General features: G+C 42.0%; 1 protein-coding gene across 1 annotated transcript in view; it reads right to left on the bottom strand.

Moving 5' to 3' along the window:
• Window positions 1-20,101, bottom strand: part of mcama (melanoma cell adhesion molecule a) — a 40,515-nt gene that overhangs the window by 1,911 nt on the left and 18,503 nt on the right. The window contains exons 2-15 of the mRNA XM_084564720.1: window positions 14,166-14,296; window positions 13,482-13,710; window positions 13,313-13,383; window positions 13,085-13,172; window positions 11,622-11,801; window positions 10,684-10,811; window positions 9,568-9,703; window positions 8,852-8,967; window positions 8,461-8,602; window positions 7,754-7,884; window positions 6,964-7,105; window positions 4,895-4,930; window positions 1,745-1,874; window positions 1,410-1,527 (exon numbers count right to left, since the gene is read on the bottom strand). Of these exons, the coding sequence (XP_084420846.1) occupies window positions 1,410-1,527; window positions 1,745-1,874; window positions 4,895-4,930; window positions 6,964-7,105; window positions 7,754-7,884; window positions 8,461-8,602; window positions 8,852-8,967; window positions 9,568-9,703; window positions 10,684-10,811; window positions 11,622-11,801; window positions 13,085-13,172; window positions 13,313-13,383; window positions 13,482-13,710; window positions 14,166-14,296 (1,778 nt within the window). The remainder of the gene's footprint in view (window positions 1-1,409; window positions 1,528-1,744; window positions 1,875-4,894; window positions 4,931-6,963; window positions 7,106-7,753; window positions 7,885-8,460; window positions 8,603-8,851; window positions 8,968-9,567; window positions 9,704-10,683; window positions 10,812-11,621; window positions 11,802-13,084; window positions 13,173-13,312; window positions 13,384-13,481; window positions 13,711-14,165; window positions 14,297-20,101) is intronic.

Genomic DNA, 20,101 nt, shown 5'->3' with positions numbered 1-20,101 from the left:
CTGCGTTCAAGTGATAACATGAGACTGCTGCTTGGCAACTGTTGCCGTGTAGCAGCTACCGAGGCCGACGGCTAGCACGCTAACGGCGAGGCAAGTTAATGAAGGATAGTTGAGAACATATTCCTTAGGTGTTAAATACATTTATAAAGAAATCTCTGTCAGATCAAATTAAAATAAACTCACTTGCCAGTTTATTAGGTACACCAGTGACAACAAAAGCATTCTAATACAACAGTCCTGCACTAAATCTCGTCTTCATGAAGGTTGTAGAGCTGTTGAGTCAGCTGTGTTTTCACTCAGGGGGCTGTGGTTTGTAGTGTTTTACACCAACACGGTTGAATCACCACCTTTCCGACGCCGTTTCAACATAACAATCACAAAGCTGAAGATTTACTGCAGGTCTGTGGCATTAAAATTAATTTCCACTGGCGTAAAGTAAACGTCTTATTTTTGACGCAAAACTTTCCACCTACAAGGTTTGAGAAAACCAAAGGAGGAGGAGGAGGAGGCACGAACACATGTGAATCCAGCCACAGGAGTTGTTTTAACTCCTGGAGCAGAATGTGTGGTTGACTTAACAGGTAACCAGGAAGATTCATCGTGATCTCCTCCACAGATTTACACCATCAGGCCGTAACATGCTTTAATTAACTGCAGAAAGTCCGTCTTGGTCAGGTGCCGTGTTTACATTTCTTTCAGTGACAGGTTCGTCTTTGCCAGATGTGTGTGGGGGGGAAAGAAAATGCTTCTAATCTTTACCAGCACCTCTGAAAACTGAGCCGTTCTCACCGTCTCCACTACTGCTGCAACGTTACCGCTTCTCAAAAGAAACCAGTGCAATAATCTGGTCATATCTGTGAAGGCTCTACGTCTCCAGGTCATGATTTATCCACAAAAACAAGCTGAAACAAAGACAACTGGACTTGTAGAGTTATTTGAAGCCAGTTTACCTCTTATCCAGGTAGCTTCTTGGAGAAGGAGTAGAAGAAGGAGACAAAAAAGAGAAGACGACGACGACAACAAAGAAGACAAGAAGAAGACAGAGATGATGAAGAGGGAGAAGGAGAAGAAATAGACTAAAAAGGAGAAGACGACGACAACAAAGAAGACGAAGAAGAAGAAGCAGCAGCAGCAGCAGTAGTAGTTACTTGGATGAGAGGTGGAACTGCTTCAAGAAACCATCCAGTTGCTTATGTTTCTTAAACATTAATTAAGCTTTATATTGTATATCTCTCAGTAATTATAACTTTTTTGTTCTCAGAGTTAAATGTGGAGAAACACTAAAACCTCCTGGCCAGTTAAACATCATCACTCAATCTCCAGAGCAATCTTTACACGCCATAGCTCCACTGTCGCTGTGTGACCTCTGTAGTACACCAGCGTGTCTTTTGAGTCCACACAATAGTTACCTGGTCTTTAGGGCCCTTTTTGTCTCCGTTGACACCCTTTAGGAGGACGGCTTCCTCATTCTTTGTGTTGGTCTTCATCTCCACAACAATGTCATCTTTGGTGGTCTTCTCTTTGGTGCTGTGGACGGAAACGTGGAAACACAAAAAAATAAAATTAAAATAAAAACAGGTGACTCAGAGAGGAGGATAAATTACACGTGTGACCAGCAGGTGGTTCTGGATCCTCCACATTGCTCCTTTAAAGGACATTTAAGTCTCTCAATACTCCTTCTTCTAAAGTCTGCCTGCAGCACAAACAAACAAAGGAAGGGAAAAACAAAAGAGACGGCACTCACATCTCCTGCTTGCCCGAGCGTCCACATGGGATCTTCCCCTTCTTATGCAGGAAATAGATAACACTGCCGAGGAAGGCCAGCAGCAGCAGACACAGTATGATCACCACGATGATCACCCCACTGCCGTCAACTACACAGAAACACAGAGAGAGAGAGAGCAGTCGCTGTAGTCATTGATTCTACAGGAAACATTTGAGAGAATTATTCTGCTGCTTTGAGAACAGTTGTCTAATAACTTTAAAGTTATGAAAGACGGTGTTACACATGCAGTGGTATGAATCACAGGCAGCGATGAGGCAACAAGAAAACGTGAAAGTTGCAGCGGTGAAAACAACAAGCTGACGTGACATGAAATGAGCAGCAAGTTGAATCAATTTCAACTTTGAAGCGCCGACAAACGGGAGTGACTCACGCAGTTTATTGACATACACCATGATGCAAACACAGACTTCACCAAACAACCACGAGGAAACGAAGCCTTGCAAGAACTTTATGTCGATGCCATGCTAAATGTCTGTCTTTAAAAATAAAGATAAGGAAGCACACTGTATGTTCTGCACACTTCTGCTATACCAAGTGCTTTATTTAGCTTTAACTTCTTTTTTTTTTTTTCTTATGCATAAGAAATAATTAGCTGAGCATGAAATTACCGTACGTCTGATGCATTTATCTGTCATTTAACTGCCAGAGGATGCTGAGGCACAGCTCGACTTCAAGAAAAAAAAAAGTCATTTATTTTGCTCAGCATCTGTGACCCGCAGGCCTAATAGCCGACTTCATTTAAATGACATTATCCGTCCAGAATGCAAAGAAGATGCGCTTTTACTTTACAGCGTGATGATGGGAAACAAATTCTTACATTTTTACAAGATAAGTCTAACATTTTCACTCAATTACCGGAGTTATGCTGACTCAATTTATCACTTAAAGCTCAGTTTATTATTAGTTGTAGTGACCCTTTCATCTAATTAGATAATAATTCAACGGTGATGATTTTGATCTGTGCATCAGCTCCAAAAACTACCCCCACAACTTATTTGTCACTGACATTTATGTGACTCATCCACATCAGGATTGCCAAACTTAAAACCGCAGTGACACATCCTGCAAACTGACTATTGCCCAACTCAGAAGAAGTAGTATTACAAATTCTACGAGTGATTCCTCAATCAGTTTCTCACATCAGACTTGTCTTCGCTCGCTTCAGTCCCAAACTGATGTTTGTGGAATCAAGGTTACGCAAAAGTTTCCGTAGATGTTCCTCCTCCTCCTCCTCCTCTTTCTCTGTGGGGTGATTACGCTACTATCGTTCCCTGAACCGCCACCTCACACACACTGATAAACACATCAGGTTAAATCTGCAGGTCCAGACAATGTGAGAGTTTGTCTCTTGTGAACAGAAACAAGAAAAAACAAAACAAAGGAGAAAATAACTGATGGCAGCTATTTGTAAAGAAACTAACTTCTTCTTTGACAGAATCGTGAACTTTTGCACGGCCAAGTAACTTGAGAGGATATTTAAGCTTTAGTAAACAGCTGGAGCTGGATAAAATTGAAGTTTTGGAAGAAAAATAAGGTGATATACATAATTTTTCTATTAATTCTCCTCCTACTTAAAATGGATTGCACCTAAATAATTTTACTAAGATCCATCTGTGCAGCAACAACCTGCCTGGTAGTAACAGTGCAGCAATGAGTGTCGAGACATTTTAATATTAGGCTCAGCCTCTATTTTGTTTCACTAAATGACACACATATGCCTTCTACTTACAAATATAAACTCAGACTACAGGAGTGTTAAAATCCCTCCCAATTTTGAAACCATGTTGCGTCACACTTTAAAGTCTAAACTTTCCCTCTGATCTCAGACGTGTGCATGTTCGATTCGATTGCAACACGCGTTCGATCGTGGGGGAATTGAGCGCACCACATCGTGTGACCTTATGAAGAAATGCACATCGATAAAACGGAGACTGAGGTGCAAGAACTTCAGATGCATGCTCCAGTCCAGCCGGGTGCAGTAATGCAATCAGACTATTAAAAACAAGAGGCTGGAGAAGACGATAGGACGAGAACACCCTGTGAAACTTCTGACACAGTCATGCAGATTTAATATCCTAAATATCAAACGTGAGGTGTTTAGGAACGATCTGGAAATCCTCACATTAGCAGAAAACTTCCTCAGACGTCCAAAGATTGTCAGGATATTGTCAGAAAGGATAAATTCAGGGATAAATGTGGCCAAAACTCCTGTAGTCTGAACCCCATCTTAAAATCCTGCTCAAGTTTCGATAGTCTCTCTCTGACCTGAATCCTATGACAATCCTGACATGAAAGACACAAAAAGTCTTGGATCTGGGCCCAAAATACGTCCTTCAGTAGATTTCTGTTAACTGTAGGAAGCTTAACTCGAAGAAAGTGTGTGCTAAACTACCTCTTTTAACAACTACAGCCACTAAATAACCTCAGGAAATAATAATTAGGAAAGCAACCAAGTATGCATTCCTCACTGGCACCGTACTCTAGATGTTCTTCACACCGTTTCCTTCACTGCTAACTTGTTATGGCTGCCCCTGTATACCCCGTAGGCCAGTGAAGTTTTAATGGTACGAAGTGACTGCTCAGAAAAGTGCCCCGTGTTTATGCCCCTCTCTGTAATTGACTGCAAATTTTCCCGGTATGTAAAAATCCTCCATAAAACCGAAGGACTGTCTGGAAAAGTCAATAAAAGGGAGACAGTGTTTGTTTTTTTTTTGGTGTATTGCAGCTTTAAATACTCCGAGATAAACTAATGTTTCTTTACTCCTGCAGCATGTTTGGTGCGAGTATCGTTTAAAGTGCTGGTGCGCTTGAATTCGCTGGCGTTACGATTTTTCACCCTGTATCAAACGGAATATTTAATACGCCCACAGGCCATCCATATGATCTCCCAGTAAGCCAAAGACCGTCCTGGTGTAGAGCCACTGTATGAACGTCTTATAAATAATGCATGCACTCTTCCAACCATTCATTGTCACACACACACACACACACAGAACTCAGTCAGAAGCGTGGGCACTGAGACAGAGGACAGGCTTTGAGTTGGAAGAAAATGAGCGTGAGGGACACAGGCGTCTCAGACGTGAAGAGGATGTCGGGCGGTAATCTTACCAGGAGAGAAGGGAGCAGGGGTGGTGACCCTGGGAACTGTGAACAAGTAGAACAACACTTAGAGTGGGTACATTAACCCGGTGTATATATATATATAAATACACTCTCCGATTCAGTTTGATGCTTAATAATAAACAATTCCTCTGGCTCCATCTGGGTTTTGAAATATTTGAAACCTAATACTTTAATAATGCAGATTTCATCCAAAAAACTTTCAAATTATGAATTTTCAGCTCAAGCTTTATTTGTCTTCTGGAGCAGAAGATGATGGAAAAGAAAGAAAACATTTCAGTTGCACGAAAATATGTTTTCATTTTCTGACTTTTCTCCAAGTGTTATTATTATATTTTTATGTGAAATACCAGTTAATTCGCCCCAGGATGAGCAGGGACGAGAAGACAGGGCCAAAATAATCTTTAGTTTATCGTAGTTTTATCAGATATGACAGGACTGTTATAACAGAGTTGCAATATGGGCGGACATGTGGGAGTTATGTCACCACTGCGGATCAGCGGCGAGGTGAAATGGATGTGGCTGCTGACTATTTCCCACAAGAGTGTCAACTATAAGCTTTTAGGCGGTTTATACTTCTGCGTTAAGTTGACGCAGAAGCTACGGCGACAACGCAGACCCCTACGCAAACCATAGCACACAGAAATGTAACTACACGCCCCGGCAATGCAGACCGCAAGAGCTGTGATTAGTCTGCTTGGTAGTAGCGTATTTCCTCTTTAGTATTTCCGTCTGCTTCTCCATCTCCGCAAATATTCAAATTGATTGTTCTAGATCAGTAAAGATGGAACACATGGAGGAAAGGTTAACTGAGGAGGTTTGGAGATACAATACAATTGCAGTTTGTTTTGCACTGTCACTTTTACTCCATTTGCACACTACCTCAATTCATTGCTGTTAATTCTATGTTGATACTTTTTACCGCCTATATTTATACATACCTGCTATTTTGTATAATACTTGGAAAGCTAATTTTATTCTATATTCTATATTTATACTTTTGTTTTTTTGTTTTTTTACTTATGGCTTGAATCGGGACCAGAGTAACCAATTTCGTTCCTTCCCATGTACCAACATGTGTCGTAATGACAATAAAGAATCCTTGAATCCTTGAATCCTTGAATACAAACATTTGTATGAGTCGAAAGTTTCAGTCGCAATTGTTGAAAGTGAAGCAGGAAGTGGTAAAAAAAAGAAGACACAGCGTCGACTAGTGTTTGGGTGGCGTATTTTTACAGAGCAAGCCAGACTGACGAGCGCACAAGTATAAACGTCACGCCGTCTATGTCCCGCAGAGGTAAAAACTCCGCTTTAGACTCTCTTTTTATTTCTGTCTGCAGAAATTTTATTTACTTTAGCTCCATATTTGAGGAATCTGGGTGTAACACAATTTTCTAAGTTGCTTAAACTGTTGTTATTGTTATTCACGTTAAAATCCAGATTATCTGATGATTGAGGGGTGGAGTTAAGATAAATGTAATTGAAACTGATAAAGACAGAACCTCAAACCTAAGTGCATGTTGTAGAGTGTTGCAAATAATTTATATGCACATGCTCTCTAACATTTTTAATTTCACAACAGCATGGGTGGAAAACTAAAAAGTAATTCCCAGTATAATTATCTTTTCTCTTCCAGTTTGTAAACAGTGACAATAGGCAGCAAACACCTATGAACGGCCACATGATCATTGGATTTAGGCTTCAAAAGCAGAATAAGTTTTAAGTTTCATAACTGATGCTGCTCGTGAGAGAACAGAGAACACTCATCTGCTTTTATGTCGCTACTGAAAGTGCTGCAACTCTTGCACAATATTTGTATGATTAAGCGAACTGCGCCGAGTTGAAAGTAACAGTTGTGTCACGTTGGAATAAAAGACTGGAATGTAATTGGCCTTAAAGATTAAAGAAAAACTGGTGGAGCCTTTTAACGTTATGAGATCTTTTTCATATTAGCATCTGAAAGTAAATGTTAGTGAACTGAAAACATACAGCACATAATTTATCTAATGCAGATTCTCCAGAGCAAGAAAGAAAGAGAGAGAGAGAGAGGCTCTTACTGGCTTTGATGCTGAAAACTTGGACTTCAGTGCCCATGCCATTAGAAGCGGTGCAGAGCGCGCTGGTGTCTGAGGTGACTTTGACCGACACGACGCTGTGAGCCATGTGTTCATTCGTCTTCCTCGTTATTTCTTCCCAGTTCTGCAGAGACACACAAACACACCTGTTGATTCATCGGATGTCGTGCACATTTCTCTCTCTCTGCACCGTTAAACAAGACGACATTTTGGACATTTTGTCATAGCCTTTAGTAAACATTAGACGCATTACATGTTGTTTTTGAACAAAGTTATAATAAAGGGGGTTCAGTCTGGTTTTAACAGAGCTTTACTCTGCAAATAACTAAAACTACACTCATAGGTTTGTACTGTCATCAGTTGTGGCAATGAAAACTTCCAAGAACCCGTGACTAAGGCTGATGGCTCGCCTGCTAAAGTTCAGGTTAATGTCGGTTGCTCTTGAACTTTCTGTGCCTGCTTGTTTATCTTTGTTTAGCAAGGCATGGATGATACAAATATTCAGCACCAAAACACGGCTACAAGTCTTATTTTTTAATTTAACAATAAATAAAACTGATAACCGGCAGAGGAGCCTATAAGAATGTACAAATCATACTTTAACATTATAAAAGAAATACACAAATCCACTACATTTACACAAACATAAATAAGATTCCAGGGTTTTACCATCAGTCTTTGATGACCTTAACTCACCATCTTCACATGTAAACCATCGTTATACAAACAAAGCTAAAAGGCCTTTTCTGCTGCGGAGTGAATGAGTGCATACCGAGGTGCCGCTGATGTTCCAGGATATGGTGGGCAGTGGATGACCCAGAGCCTCGCAGCTCAGGTTTACCATCCTCCCTTCAGCCTCCTCCCGGTGAACATCCTGCTCCGAAACGACCAGCTGAGGAACACCTATAACCCGAACACACAGAGGTACGTGTTTTAAGTAACAAACCTGTTTCCTGACTGGATAACGTTTTGATTTAACGATGCAAACTCAAGCCCCTTCCCCTGCGGTTGTGATTAATTCAGTATAACAGTATAATATCAGTACAGAGATATATATACTTGTTGTTCTTGTGCAGATGTTTCACAATAAAAGCTCTGTGAAGGCTTTAAAGGCTGCACAGTCAAAACACTAGTGTAATCTTTCTCTTATTATTAAGTTTAAGGGATGAATGCAGTGCCTGCTTCAGGACGCAATCCATCAACTGACTAAGATTTACTGTGACTGCCTCAAACAAGAAAGGGCCTGCAACAAATACACATCCATATATCAAAAAATCAGCATTGATAAATCTGAGTATTTACAAATGTGAAATGTCCAATTTGCCAAATTTGTTATGTGAAACATCGCCAGTTTCTTCTTGTGCAACAAAAGCTGGTTATAAATCTCACATATTTCCTTTCTGATCAGCTACACGTCTGTTATCTGAAGCTTTCACAAGTAAAGATGAAGCTGCCGAAGTGGCGTAGGCGACAACGGACCTTGGACGATGATGTGAACCGAGCCGCTGGTGTGCAGGGCAGGCAGGGAGGGAACGGTCACCTCGCACACGTACTCTCCACTTGTTTCATAGGTGGCGTCCCGTAGATGCAACGTATTCCCCTGACCCACCACCTTCCCATCCTGAACACATGAAAACACGCACAAACACACAATGGGTGAGTCAAAATAAGGATGATAGCAACTAGAGAATCGGTGGATCTGTCTGCTTTCAGTTATGTAGATGGCGATAGCAACGTGAGAGCTTATCTGAATTGGAATCACTCCACATGTACTCTTCACAGATTCATGGCGGTATTATTGATCTGAATATTTGTACTCTAATCTATTAATGCAGTCACAATCATAACGTTGTGCTTTAATAGTTCGTACCTTGTACCAGACGGTGGATGTTTTGAGGGAGGACAAAGCGTTACAGGTCGCAGTCAAATCCTCTCCTCTGAGCATAACCTCTGAGTCTTTTGGCACCACAACAGCTGGATCCAGGTCTGCACACGACAAGCACCGACAAGACGAGACACAGAAAACACAGAGTCAAACGGTTGAGTGGAATTCATTCACTGAAAACGACACTGATTTTGAGAAACAGAAAACTGATTGTTTTTGCAGGTTTTGCAGGTCTGAAGAGATGAAATAGGTTTGAGACCGTGGACATCACCCAGACAGTTTGTTATCATAGTGCCAGTACGCAAACCAAAACTCATGACCATATCTGGAAACCTGCAGTGTAAACAGATGCTGCAGAGACTTCTCTCCCATCCTGCAGTTGTCCTATATTACACGTCTACCAGGACAGGGAGAGGTTTTGGGTTTTACGTTTACACCTTACTCAGGGAATCTGGAGATTAACGTCACTGGAAGCTTAACACCCAAGAAAAACACCAACATACAAAGGTTTTGAATCAAATATTTCTGTTTAAATAAGAAGAAGAACTCAGCAGAACAGTCTCTTTCTGGTACACATACGCTATTCAGATGAATTTAAGTTTTTATGAACAGTAAATCGGCCCTTCTTACTAAAACACGATTCTCATTTGAGAATGTACAGCATTAAAATGGTGTTGTGTGTGTGTGCGGTTGTTCCTCACAGTGCACATCGAGCTGCAGTTCTCCTTTGACCTCAGCGGCGTCGAGCGGGCGACACCGGTAGACGCCGCTGTCTTTTCGAGACACTGACGACAGGATCAGCACATCACCGCTGTTCGACAAGTCCACGTCCGGCTCCTGCAACGAATCATCTCATTTTAAAGATTTTAACACTGATTCACAGATTCATTTTCAAACTGACCAACACTTGCACATCGTGTATAAACAAACACAGACTTGAAATGAGCTTCGTCTCCCAGTTTAAAACGACGCCTCTTCATCAGTTACATAAATGTGGCAAAAAATTCTTTCAACCCGTTAAATGGAAAGCAGATGCTTGTCGGAGGTTCACGGTAGGTTCAACATATTTTTTTACATTCTGTGACAAATTTTCATAGTTTTGTCCGTCAAGGCAACGATTACTAATCAGTTTCATTTTATATTAGGGACTACGTCTGGTAAAAACTAAGCCACAAAAGAGATTTCAGAGCACTTATGAACATAAACACGTGTGAGTGATGACATTAACGTGTTTTCTTTTTCATGGTCCATCCATTTGCTTGTCCACAGTGAAAAACATTTGCAAAACCCTGATGGATGTCATGTTATCGGCTGCTGTCAGCAGCACAAATTCAAATGTAGAAGTGTACTGAAGCTAATGCAAAGAAAGGGGGAAGTATAAGAGAAGAAAAATATAAGAGTTGTCTCCAACACGTTTTCATTTTCAGCTCATTTTTACAAACCAACCGTGACTCCTAACCCTAACCCAAAAATAAAATGAATCTAATTAAAGTCTAGTCAACAAGCATGAACAAAATACAATGTTAGGAAAAGTCAGCAGTCAGCTGGGTTTTTGTATTGTCCACACGTACAATGAGTGTGTGTCTGACATGGGAATGAGTCCCACTCATGAGGCCTGTCAGCGTGGCCTCCGGTCTCAGACCCCAGCCTGGATCTGCAGGGTCAGAGCTGACAGAGTCTTCATAGACCTTGCACACTCACGTCTACACGGGGGCCCTGTGAGCTCTGCATATCAAAAACATTCCCCGCATGACTACTGTGTGTCACCCATTCTCTCTGGGGGACTTTTAGGGTGAGAATAGGCTTTCAGTTCTTACTTGTTCTCTGTTGAATTTGAAGGGCGGCGGGGGGTTGCCGTCGCCCTGGCAACGCAGTTCCACAGTATCCCCCTCTTTGACCAAGCCCCGGGGCGACTCCTTCCTCAGCTCCACCACGGTGGTGGGGTCTGTACACACACACAAAATCAAATTAAGCAGGCTTATTCAGCGAGCTGTTAAAGTCACTTTACAAGATGATTTCCATAATGCTGACAGCACAGACTGTGTTCGGCTCTGTTTGCCACGGTATCCTTACAAAACCCTTTCAAACAACAACGAACCAATGGAGGAAAGAGAAGATGAGGCTGTTAAAATAAGAAACAGCTCATTTGATAACTGAGAGATAATTATACGTGTGCATATATTTGTATTCACTCACAATAACAACATTTAAAGACGTATTGCAGTGATTTTGTACTGCAGACTGCTACTAAAACAAGTGGAGTGGCCTTTTTAAATGTTTTTTTAAACAGTTTTTAATTAGTATTTCTCACACAAGACAAAGCAGTGGTTTGCTAACTAATCTGCCATCAAATTTTAGAGCGAAAGAGAAATGTTCCCTCACATTTTAGGTTATGTACCATACTTCGCCTTCAATAGGCTTTTAAATTAGGTGTGATTTAATTTGAGCTGGCAGAATATTAGCACTACACATGATGACTTCACAGAAGGTTCTGTTTCTGTTCCTCCTCAACCTGGACAGCGTGTACTCTATGTGATGAATTGGCCTGACAGCAGAAGAAAGACTCAACAAGTTTAGGCAGGACGTCCCAAAAAGATGGAGGCGCTATTGAGCAATCATTTCACCTACATTCTTGTACAATTATGTCAGCAAGGGATGCGAGACACAGACATCATTAGTGGCTGATTAGCGGCGTACTGCTCCATCAGCCTGGTCTGCACGGCAGCAGAATAAAAAGGCTCCGGTGTTAACTCACAGTGAACGGTGACGTTGACGTTGCGGGACTCCAGTGTCCTGATGGCTCCGGGGACAAAGAAGCTGACCTCACAGGAGAAGCGGGCATCCTCGTCCTCCTTTTCAACCTTGTACTGCAGTGTGCTCTGGACGGAGTAGAAGCCGCTGGACTCCCGGGTGATCAGGGTTAACACGTTCACATCTGGAGAATAGACAAGATGAAACAGTGGATACATAAAACGGACCTAATGCAATAAGTAGTATGTGGAAAAACGCAATTATGTCATCAACAGACATCTGCAAAGTGAACATAGAGTAAATCCTGTAAAGTATTCTTGTGTTTTTATGCATAATGGGTTTACCATCACAATCCCTGCTTAAAGGGGAAGTTTTTTTACAACCTGGACCTTATTTCTGGCATAAAATATGATCGTTTACTCACCCATGTAACTTTGGTGTCATTTGGAGTCGTTCGTAAAGATATTTAGATCTTTCGGAGCGCCGCGTATATCCATAAAGTGGGAGTGACTGGGGCACCGAAACGCAGTCTCTAAATAACCCATTATCTGCCGCGAAACTTGTTCATTTCACCAATATTTTGTTATGATACGCAAGTACTATCCCCCGTTGAGTCCAGAGTTACATGTTATCATCATCCGGGGTCTGTAGATTGACCTACTAACTTCTGACCTGAATTATGTCATCTCTGAGCGCTTACCTGTAATTTGCTACTGCTAGTTTTTTTGCAACATGGCTGAATATTTTTCCAATTCTGTGGTTGTGGACGACGACTTTGTTTATGATGGAGGTCCTCACCATTTTGAGCCAGAGTATACGGATGAGGAGCTCATTGAAAGGAGGATGCGGAGGCAGAGAGAGGAACAGCTGGACAAAGAACAACAAACCACTGCACGTCCGCGAATAGATAACAGGTAACTCCGGACTCAACGGGGAATAGCACTAGCGTATCATAACAAAATATTGGTGAAATGAACGAGTTTCGCGGCAGATAATGTGTTTTTTAGAGGCTGCGTTTCGGTGCCCCACTCACTCCCACTATATAGATATATGCGGCGCTCTGAAAGATCTAAATATCTTCCGAACGACTCCAAATGACACCAAAGTTACATGGGTGAGTAAACAATCGTATTTTATGCCAGAAATAAGGTCCAGGTTGTAGAAAACGGTTATTTCCCCTCTGAGAGTAGACATTCTCCTAATATACTCTCTCTATGTTAGCATGCTAGCATTTGCTAATCGGAATTAAAAACAAAATGAGGCTTGTGGTCTTGGAGGTGGTTGGTCACGAGATATTGGATGAATTCAGAGGCAGTCCGTGTAAGCAATATATGGTTATTCCAGTTTGGACGGACAGAGTAGACCAACTGACCGACCAATAATGACATCTCTACAGCCAATAAGCTAAAAACCAAATTACGAAAGGAAATATGTAAACAGACCGACACACTGACTGTTCCTACTTACATCCTGGTGAAGGCTTCAGTGACACGCCGTTCCTGTACCAAGTGATGTTGGGTTTTGGGAAGCCGTTCAGAACCTCACATGATGCGACCTAGATGGAGAGTCACATCTTTATTATCCTGGACATTACAGCAGTACGCAGGAAACACATTTCAGTAACTATTTGATGCTTAGTTCACATGATAATCCTGAATATTATTGTATTTGTGATTTAAGATTTAGTGGACTTACCTGAGATGGCTGCTCGTTGGTCACAGATACCCCAGTAGTGACGGCCTCGATCACTGGAGCCCCTGGAGCAGCTGAGTCAGGAAATAAAAATTCATATATCATAAAGGCATTCTTTAGAAACTGAATTTTTCTTTAGATGATGGTTTTTCTGTTTTGTCAGCTCCCTTACCAAACACTTTGAGGTGGGTCTTGCCCTCAGCATTCCCGGCAGCAAGCCCGTTAACCTGGCAGACGAATTCCTTCTCATCAGAGATCTGGATGTTCTGGATTTTAAGCGAAGTTCCCAGCTGGTCCGAAGTCACGTTGATGCGACCACTGTAGTCCGTGTTCTTATCAACCATCTGCTGACTGCCATCGTCGTAGAAGATGCGCGTCCGAGAGCTGTTGCCTACCGATCTCTGCAGGAAGACACAGTCCAAAAACACACTTCACCTTTAACTCAACTGCAACATCTTGGATATTAAAGTATTTTAGAGTTAAATTAGTGGAAAGGTTTGCCTGCCAGTCTCTTTGGTCTGTTGTTATAGCCTTTAAAAGTATAGTTTTTGATAGACTGGATGAAAAGTGTGTTAATTTGCAAACAGAGCACTTAAGGAAATAATTTCTGGAAATGAATGACTGCTTAACAATCTAGGATTTTAACTCCTTACGGTCAGCTTTTATCCTATTACACACTTCTTACTTATTTCTTTTTTCCCCCCCTCAGGAATATGATACAGAAAATGAAAAACCCTCAACTCTGGGCTCCCTGAGGAGGGATCAAATTATTTTAAGGAGGTTTCATATATCACCGGTTGGATAGTTCCAGGCTCAGAGTGTCAGTTTTTTTCGGTGCTGGTCCAGGAGTACTCACCACAAACCACTGGATTATGACAAGTTTTGGCGGCTCGGTGTCAGTGAAGCTGTGCTGACAGGGGATCTCAGCCAAGTCATCCAGGTATACCTCAACACTCTCATGCATCGTCAGCTCCACCTTGGCCCACACTAAAGAAAACACAAAGACATGCACATAAATCAAGGTCCTGCTTTCTGCAGGTGCTATGAAGCGGCCCCTCTTTATTCAGGAACTACACACATTAAACAACATTAAACTGTAGCCATCCTATCCTTGCCTACATTTAATTCTCATTTTGACCTCTCTAATTCTGAACACATTGCATTTGGCAGATGAATGTCCATCTTCCCAGGCCAACCTGGAGCCAGTCTGCCATGTAAGCGGAACAAAGAAGAAAGGGCTTCTTGTCCACATGGCATAATTTTCATCTCCCTTCTGCTTGGCTGACTGTAACCACAAAACCACATCTTGGCCAGAAAAATCAGTTCCCTAGGCATTATTGGGGGAATGCAGGCAACCGACGGCTAGCCAGTTTGACACTGGGCTGTTCATTCAATGAGCCAAAAGCTTTTTCAGCCATGTTGGACTTGGCTGCTATTCTTGTGGGGCCCTCTCACACAGTGACAAAGGAAAACATGGACAGCACAAATAAAAAAGAAGTCTTTTTTCTGGATTTAATTTAAAGTTGTATAATGGTAAAAGATACCCCCCCCCCCCCCCCCCCATCCATCCTATCCTCTCCCTCCTACACTGTCCTGTGTCATCGTGTGATGTTGAGTGGATTTACTGTCATTTGTTATTGATCATTTCAATGATTTTCTTTTTCCTTAACTGATCTTATGCCAGATTCACTAGATTTGCTTGTAGACCTTTTGTTTAGTATAGTAAAGCAGTACAGATTGTTGGCTCTTGCATCAGTGACGTCTCACTTGCACAAACTCTGCAAGTCACTTCTTTGTGTGAACGACCACCTCTCTTCTTTGACGGCCAAGTCCAAGTTCAAAAAACAACAGCAAATGATTGTGTTAAGGCGATAATAAACCAAGCCAGTGTAAGGCTGTCGGGAAGCGTCTGGTGTGTCCTGCTCTGTTGGCACTTGAACTTTTTCACCACATTCAGTACACTGAATCGGTGACAGAATAGCTCTCAGCGACAGTTTGTAGCTCTTAGCTTCATAGCTAATAGTAGCTCTTTCAGTTTCTCAATTTAAATGATATATATACAGACTACCGCCACCTGCTGGTAGAAGGACTTAACGTATATGCCAGCTCTTTGCGGCGCGTTCAAGTGCAACTTTATGGTCCAACGTTGCCCTTTAGTTACTCCTGAAATGATTTAATCTGATTTTGATAACTACAGTCCAGTGGCGAGATGAATGTAATGAAGTAAAAATGTATAATAATGAGTGAGGACATCGAGCTTCTGGAGTAGCTGAATCAGGTCATTTTTCATCGCTGAATAGTGCAGAAAAAAAGAAAACACAACACAAAACACTGTAGAGAAACAAAAGGAAACTGTGAAGCTGTATTGTGTAAAAGCAGAACGGTTCATATCATTTCTTTCCCCAGCTGTAATACATTTACAGATATTAATGTAGGCCCATTTCATTTTGCCGTATACCGAGTGGGGGACAAATTAGGGACATCCCAGTTTTTGTTTTTCACTAATAGTTTTCAAAAAATAAAGGAAAACAATTCACCAGAGCTGGACCTCAGAGTCCTCATATGTGTTTTCAGCGTTGCCTGAAACAGCCCAAGCATGAAAAGAGCTTTAAGAGTCCAGTTGCCACCCTGCTGCCCCCATTCAGAGGACAACTCCCCCATCACCACCCTATCTCCTCCTCCTCTGCAGCACCAATCATTTTCACAACTTATTTTTTTTTTCTTTCTCCTCTGCCTGGCCTATGCTCAGCCAACCATTCCTTTAAGACAACGGGCGCGCCATTGTTCCCCCACCTGGGTGGACCAGATCCCCCCCCTTCACACGCATACATACACCCCACCCACCAGACAGTCAGAATATGCTGAGGTTAAAAACAGTTCATCATGTACATGAACATCGTTGTTTGGTGTAATAAAAAACCTATGTGAAGCGGCTTTGAGACGGGAGGCAGATTATGGAGGCTAGAGAGCAAAATATGTCGCAGAAGTCAGTGTAAAAAATGTTGTGTCTCTTTGGGGCCGTGCTGCTAACTTTTCAGCTAATCCGATTAGCGCCGGGGGGTTGCTGGGGATTTGGCTCCCAAAGCCAACCTGGGACTGGTCTTATCTGTTCCTGTTGTGACTTTATGCTGCACGGGCTAAAGCACAAACACACATGACCCGTGATCTGTGGACCCTGACTACCAAAACTGCCGCCTGTGGGTGTGCTTGTGCATATATATATGTGGCTGCCCGCTGTCTGTGTCTGGATGATACAGAGCTAAATCGTGCAGGGAAAAAAGAAAAAACACCACTCCAGCATATTCGGAGGCGTTGACAGGATCGGGCCTGTGACTGGACAAGACTCCAAATGACTGGCCTGTCAAGACAGATGAACGACAGAAGGGGGCCGGGACAAAGACCGGTTACGACACACTTTAAAAAGGAGATTAACTCCTCGACTTTAGGTGGATTTGGTCGCAAAATGTTATTTAATCATTACGCCACGGTTTAAGTAACGGCATACACATAAATCACTCCAGGAGAATGAGTAATGGTGGTTTTTGAATGCCTTCCATCCTTCCCTACATCCACATCTTCTTTGTGATCCAAAAACAGATTTCAGAGCTGCCATCTTGCCAATCATCACAGCAGGGCTTGAATTTTTTTCAATACCAGTGCCAATAGCAAATGTTCGAGGCAGTTGTCTGAACACAAGCAGCTGTGTAAGAACTTTTCCTAGTGCTGCGGCCACGTTTAACCTCTATGAAACATTTACAGTAAGCGCTGAGCATGTTAGACGGGATTCAGACAGAATTAAGAGAATAAAAAGATGAAAAATGTGTTGTTCTATTCAAGACAATACTCTCAATGAAAAACAGACAATGACAGGGACAATAAGGGGGCTACTTCCAGGACAGCCTTTGCATACAGTCACTTATTATGCGCCTAACACACAGACAATACCCTCAGACGCTAACTAGAGTGGTCACCATTAATGGCTTCCCAGTTCCATTAAGGCTGTCAGCTTAGGACTCCAATAGATCTGCAGCTCTGCCACTGATAAGAGTCCAAATCACCTCTAACACAACAAACCAGTCACGTTTAATCCCTCACATGGCCGGTGAGCCATGAAATGAGACTGAATGTCTCTAAGAACATTAAAATGTCCTTCAATTAATGTTTAATAAACCTTCATTATTCTCAGGAGCTATCAGGCTGATATTAAGAGGAAGATAAGGTAACAGAAAGGACTATTTTCATTTGGTTTAATACTGTTTTTTAAGCTTCTTATAGGGGAGATGTATAAGAAGATCAGCATTTCAGAAATTTCTAGGAACTGGACAATAAAAGTTGCGCAAGGCACTGAAAGTCCCTCAGAGAGTGGAGGGTGTAAAAAGCTAGCATGTAAGTGTGGATGACAGGGAGGAGGATTTCTCAATATGCAACCCTAGTGTGGTGTTGAACACCTGGGGGATGCTATGTACTGCCTGACATCAAAGAGCACACACACACACACACACAAAGTGAAAGCATACAGCCCTACAGTGGAGATGAGAGCTCCTTGTCCTCCTGATGTAGCTGTGCTTTCAGAATCAGCATCTGGCACAAATCTCCCGGCAACCTGTTCCCTGGGTGACAGTCGGTGGCAGTGAAGGGGTCCGGGCTTTATTCTTTCACACAGAGAGATAAGGAAGTGCTGCAAAGCTCCTCAAAGGCACCTCTTTGTGCATTTGTGATCCCCTATTTCATGCAATAGAGCATATCACAGTTTCAGGTCAGGGCCTCGCACAGTCCTCCGTGATCAGTGCTGAGGCAGACTCTGAACTCAAGATGTGAATGAAGTGCACGAGGCTGAAACTGTTTTGCTTTGTTTTGCATCTCCTTTTTGCTGCAACAATCCAAAAGTTAACTTACAGAAATAACACTTACACGATCGCATTTGTAGCATTCGTTTCTTTTAACTTCTCTAAGTTGTTTTTTACTTAATCAAATGTTAATTTCAAGGAATCTGTTGAGACTGTCCTGACACAACAAGTCTCAAACATCTGCCTGGATCTCCTGAAATATGATTCTTAAGTTTTTTTCAACTGTTTCACCATCTTGCAGTCTCCGATCCCAGTTTTTTTTTTAAAGAATTACTAATCATTCCCGCTGGTTAGCAACTTCTTCAGCAGCTGCATTAATTTTTCATCATCACACCCAGTGGGTGAGACTTCATTAAAGGAGCAACATGAATGTTTTATTTATGCTTGTATCTGATGTTCAGCAGTGAGTGAGGACTTGTTCCACGGCATCCACTACCCATCAATAGACCCCCCTACAGAGCTGCTGGGCTCTGGCACGCAGGTTGCTCCACAGCCACAGGATGGATAATTAAAGGTCAATAGGCTAAAGACTGTATCTACATCACGGGGGGTTCCTTTAGCTATCAGCAGAACAAAAACTAATATGGAAAATAAGCCTATAGTGACACTGACTACTACAAACTCAAAGATACAGCTAGACATGTAATTACATATTCATTTCCATGAACAAAATGTGGTCTCATGCAATAACAACCGGTTATATCATCATATCATACAAATGCTACATGCTAGTAACAGGAACTGGAGTGGAGACAAGAGCAGATGCAGGTCAGCCATCTAGAAATGCCTCTGACCACAATGCTGCAAGTTCTTGGGGAGAAGCCGAATGCAATTGTGTTTGGTTTCCATTTCAAACATAAACATCAATTTGAGAGTACACGACTGGATTTCATTCCCTTAAATGGATCGGTATGTTTGGGCAACACATTAACCACAAGCACAGAGCACATCGTGACCTATCAAGAAATGTAACCAAGCTTTGGAACGCTCTCCTTTAATTAATCTGACATCCAGCGTCAGGTCATATGATCACATTTCACTGAAAGCATTATGTTTTTGAGGCAGACAGAATCTGGAAATGACCGTGATTCCTTCTCCGTCTCATATTAAAGTGTGTGAAAGACGAGACATTAAGGTAAGAGGGGCCAGGTATGAGGCTTTGGCTGTGATTCTAACACTATAAATAGGAGACCTTTTTTCCAATCAGACCTCTGACGACAGCACACAGTCTTGCCGCTGTACTCCAACAAAGGCCTTCTTATCCCAGCCCCTGTGGTCATCATCAGTGTGCCGAATATCCTTGAAAGCTACAATCTAGCTGCCAAGTAAATCAGCTTTCCTTCAACCATACAGCAGAAAAGTGCTGGACTGAGTTACTCTCATTTCAGTCCCCAGAAGCCAGAAGCTCTGCAAATGTTGAGTCAAAACAGTTGCAAAAACAGCAGACTTAATTGCGTTTAAACCACCAGGACTGGAAGAAGGGCTCCCATTTGCCTTGTAACAACCAACGCTCCATGATTTACTGTATTTGCAGGATATTTGATCAATGCATGCACTTTATAAAGACACTAAAGGCAAGAAATTGTCACAGCAGGAAGCAATTTATCAGAAGCCATCCTGAGAAGTGTTCAGGAGACGTGATCCATGAAATTAAAGAAATGAGGTGAAGTGCTGGTAAGAGGGTTACGGCAAGGTTAAACAATCCAAAAAAGTTGGACAGAAACTCATCGCTACCTGAAGGACTAGAGCAAAAAAAAAAAAAAAAGGATTAATAAAAAGGCTCAAGAAACCAATCTGTATATCTGAAGAAGCGAACCATATTCAAGCAGCAATTGGAAAAAGCTGCATTGAAAAAAACATCTATAATGTATTTTTTTCCCCAGTGCAAGAATATTTTAGCTTATTCCTGTAAAGCCCCATCCAGATATAAAGAGATTCTCTTGTC

This window comes from Chelon labrosus (genome assembly GCF_963514085.1).
Source record: "Chelon labrosus genome assembly, chromosome: 17".
Classification (NCBI taxonomy): domain Eukaryota; kingdom Metazoa; phylum Chordata; class Actinopteri; order Mugiliformes; family Mugilidae; genus Chelon; species Chelon labrosus.
Note: the sequence above shows the minus strand (reverse complement) of the source record. Positions and strands in the feature narration are given on the sequence as shown.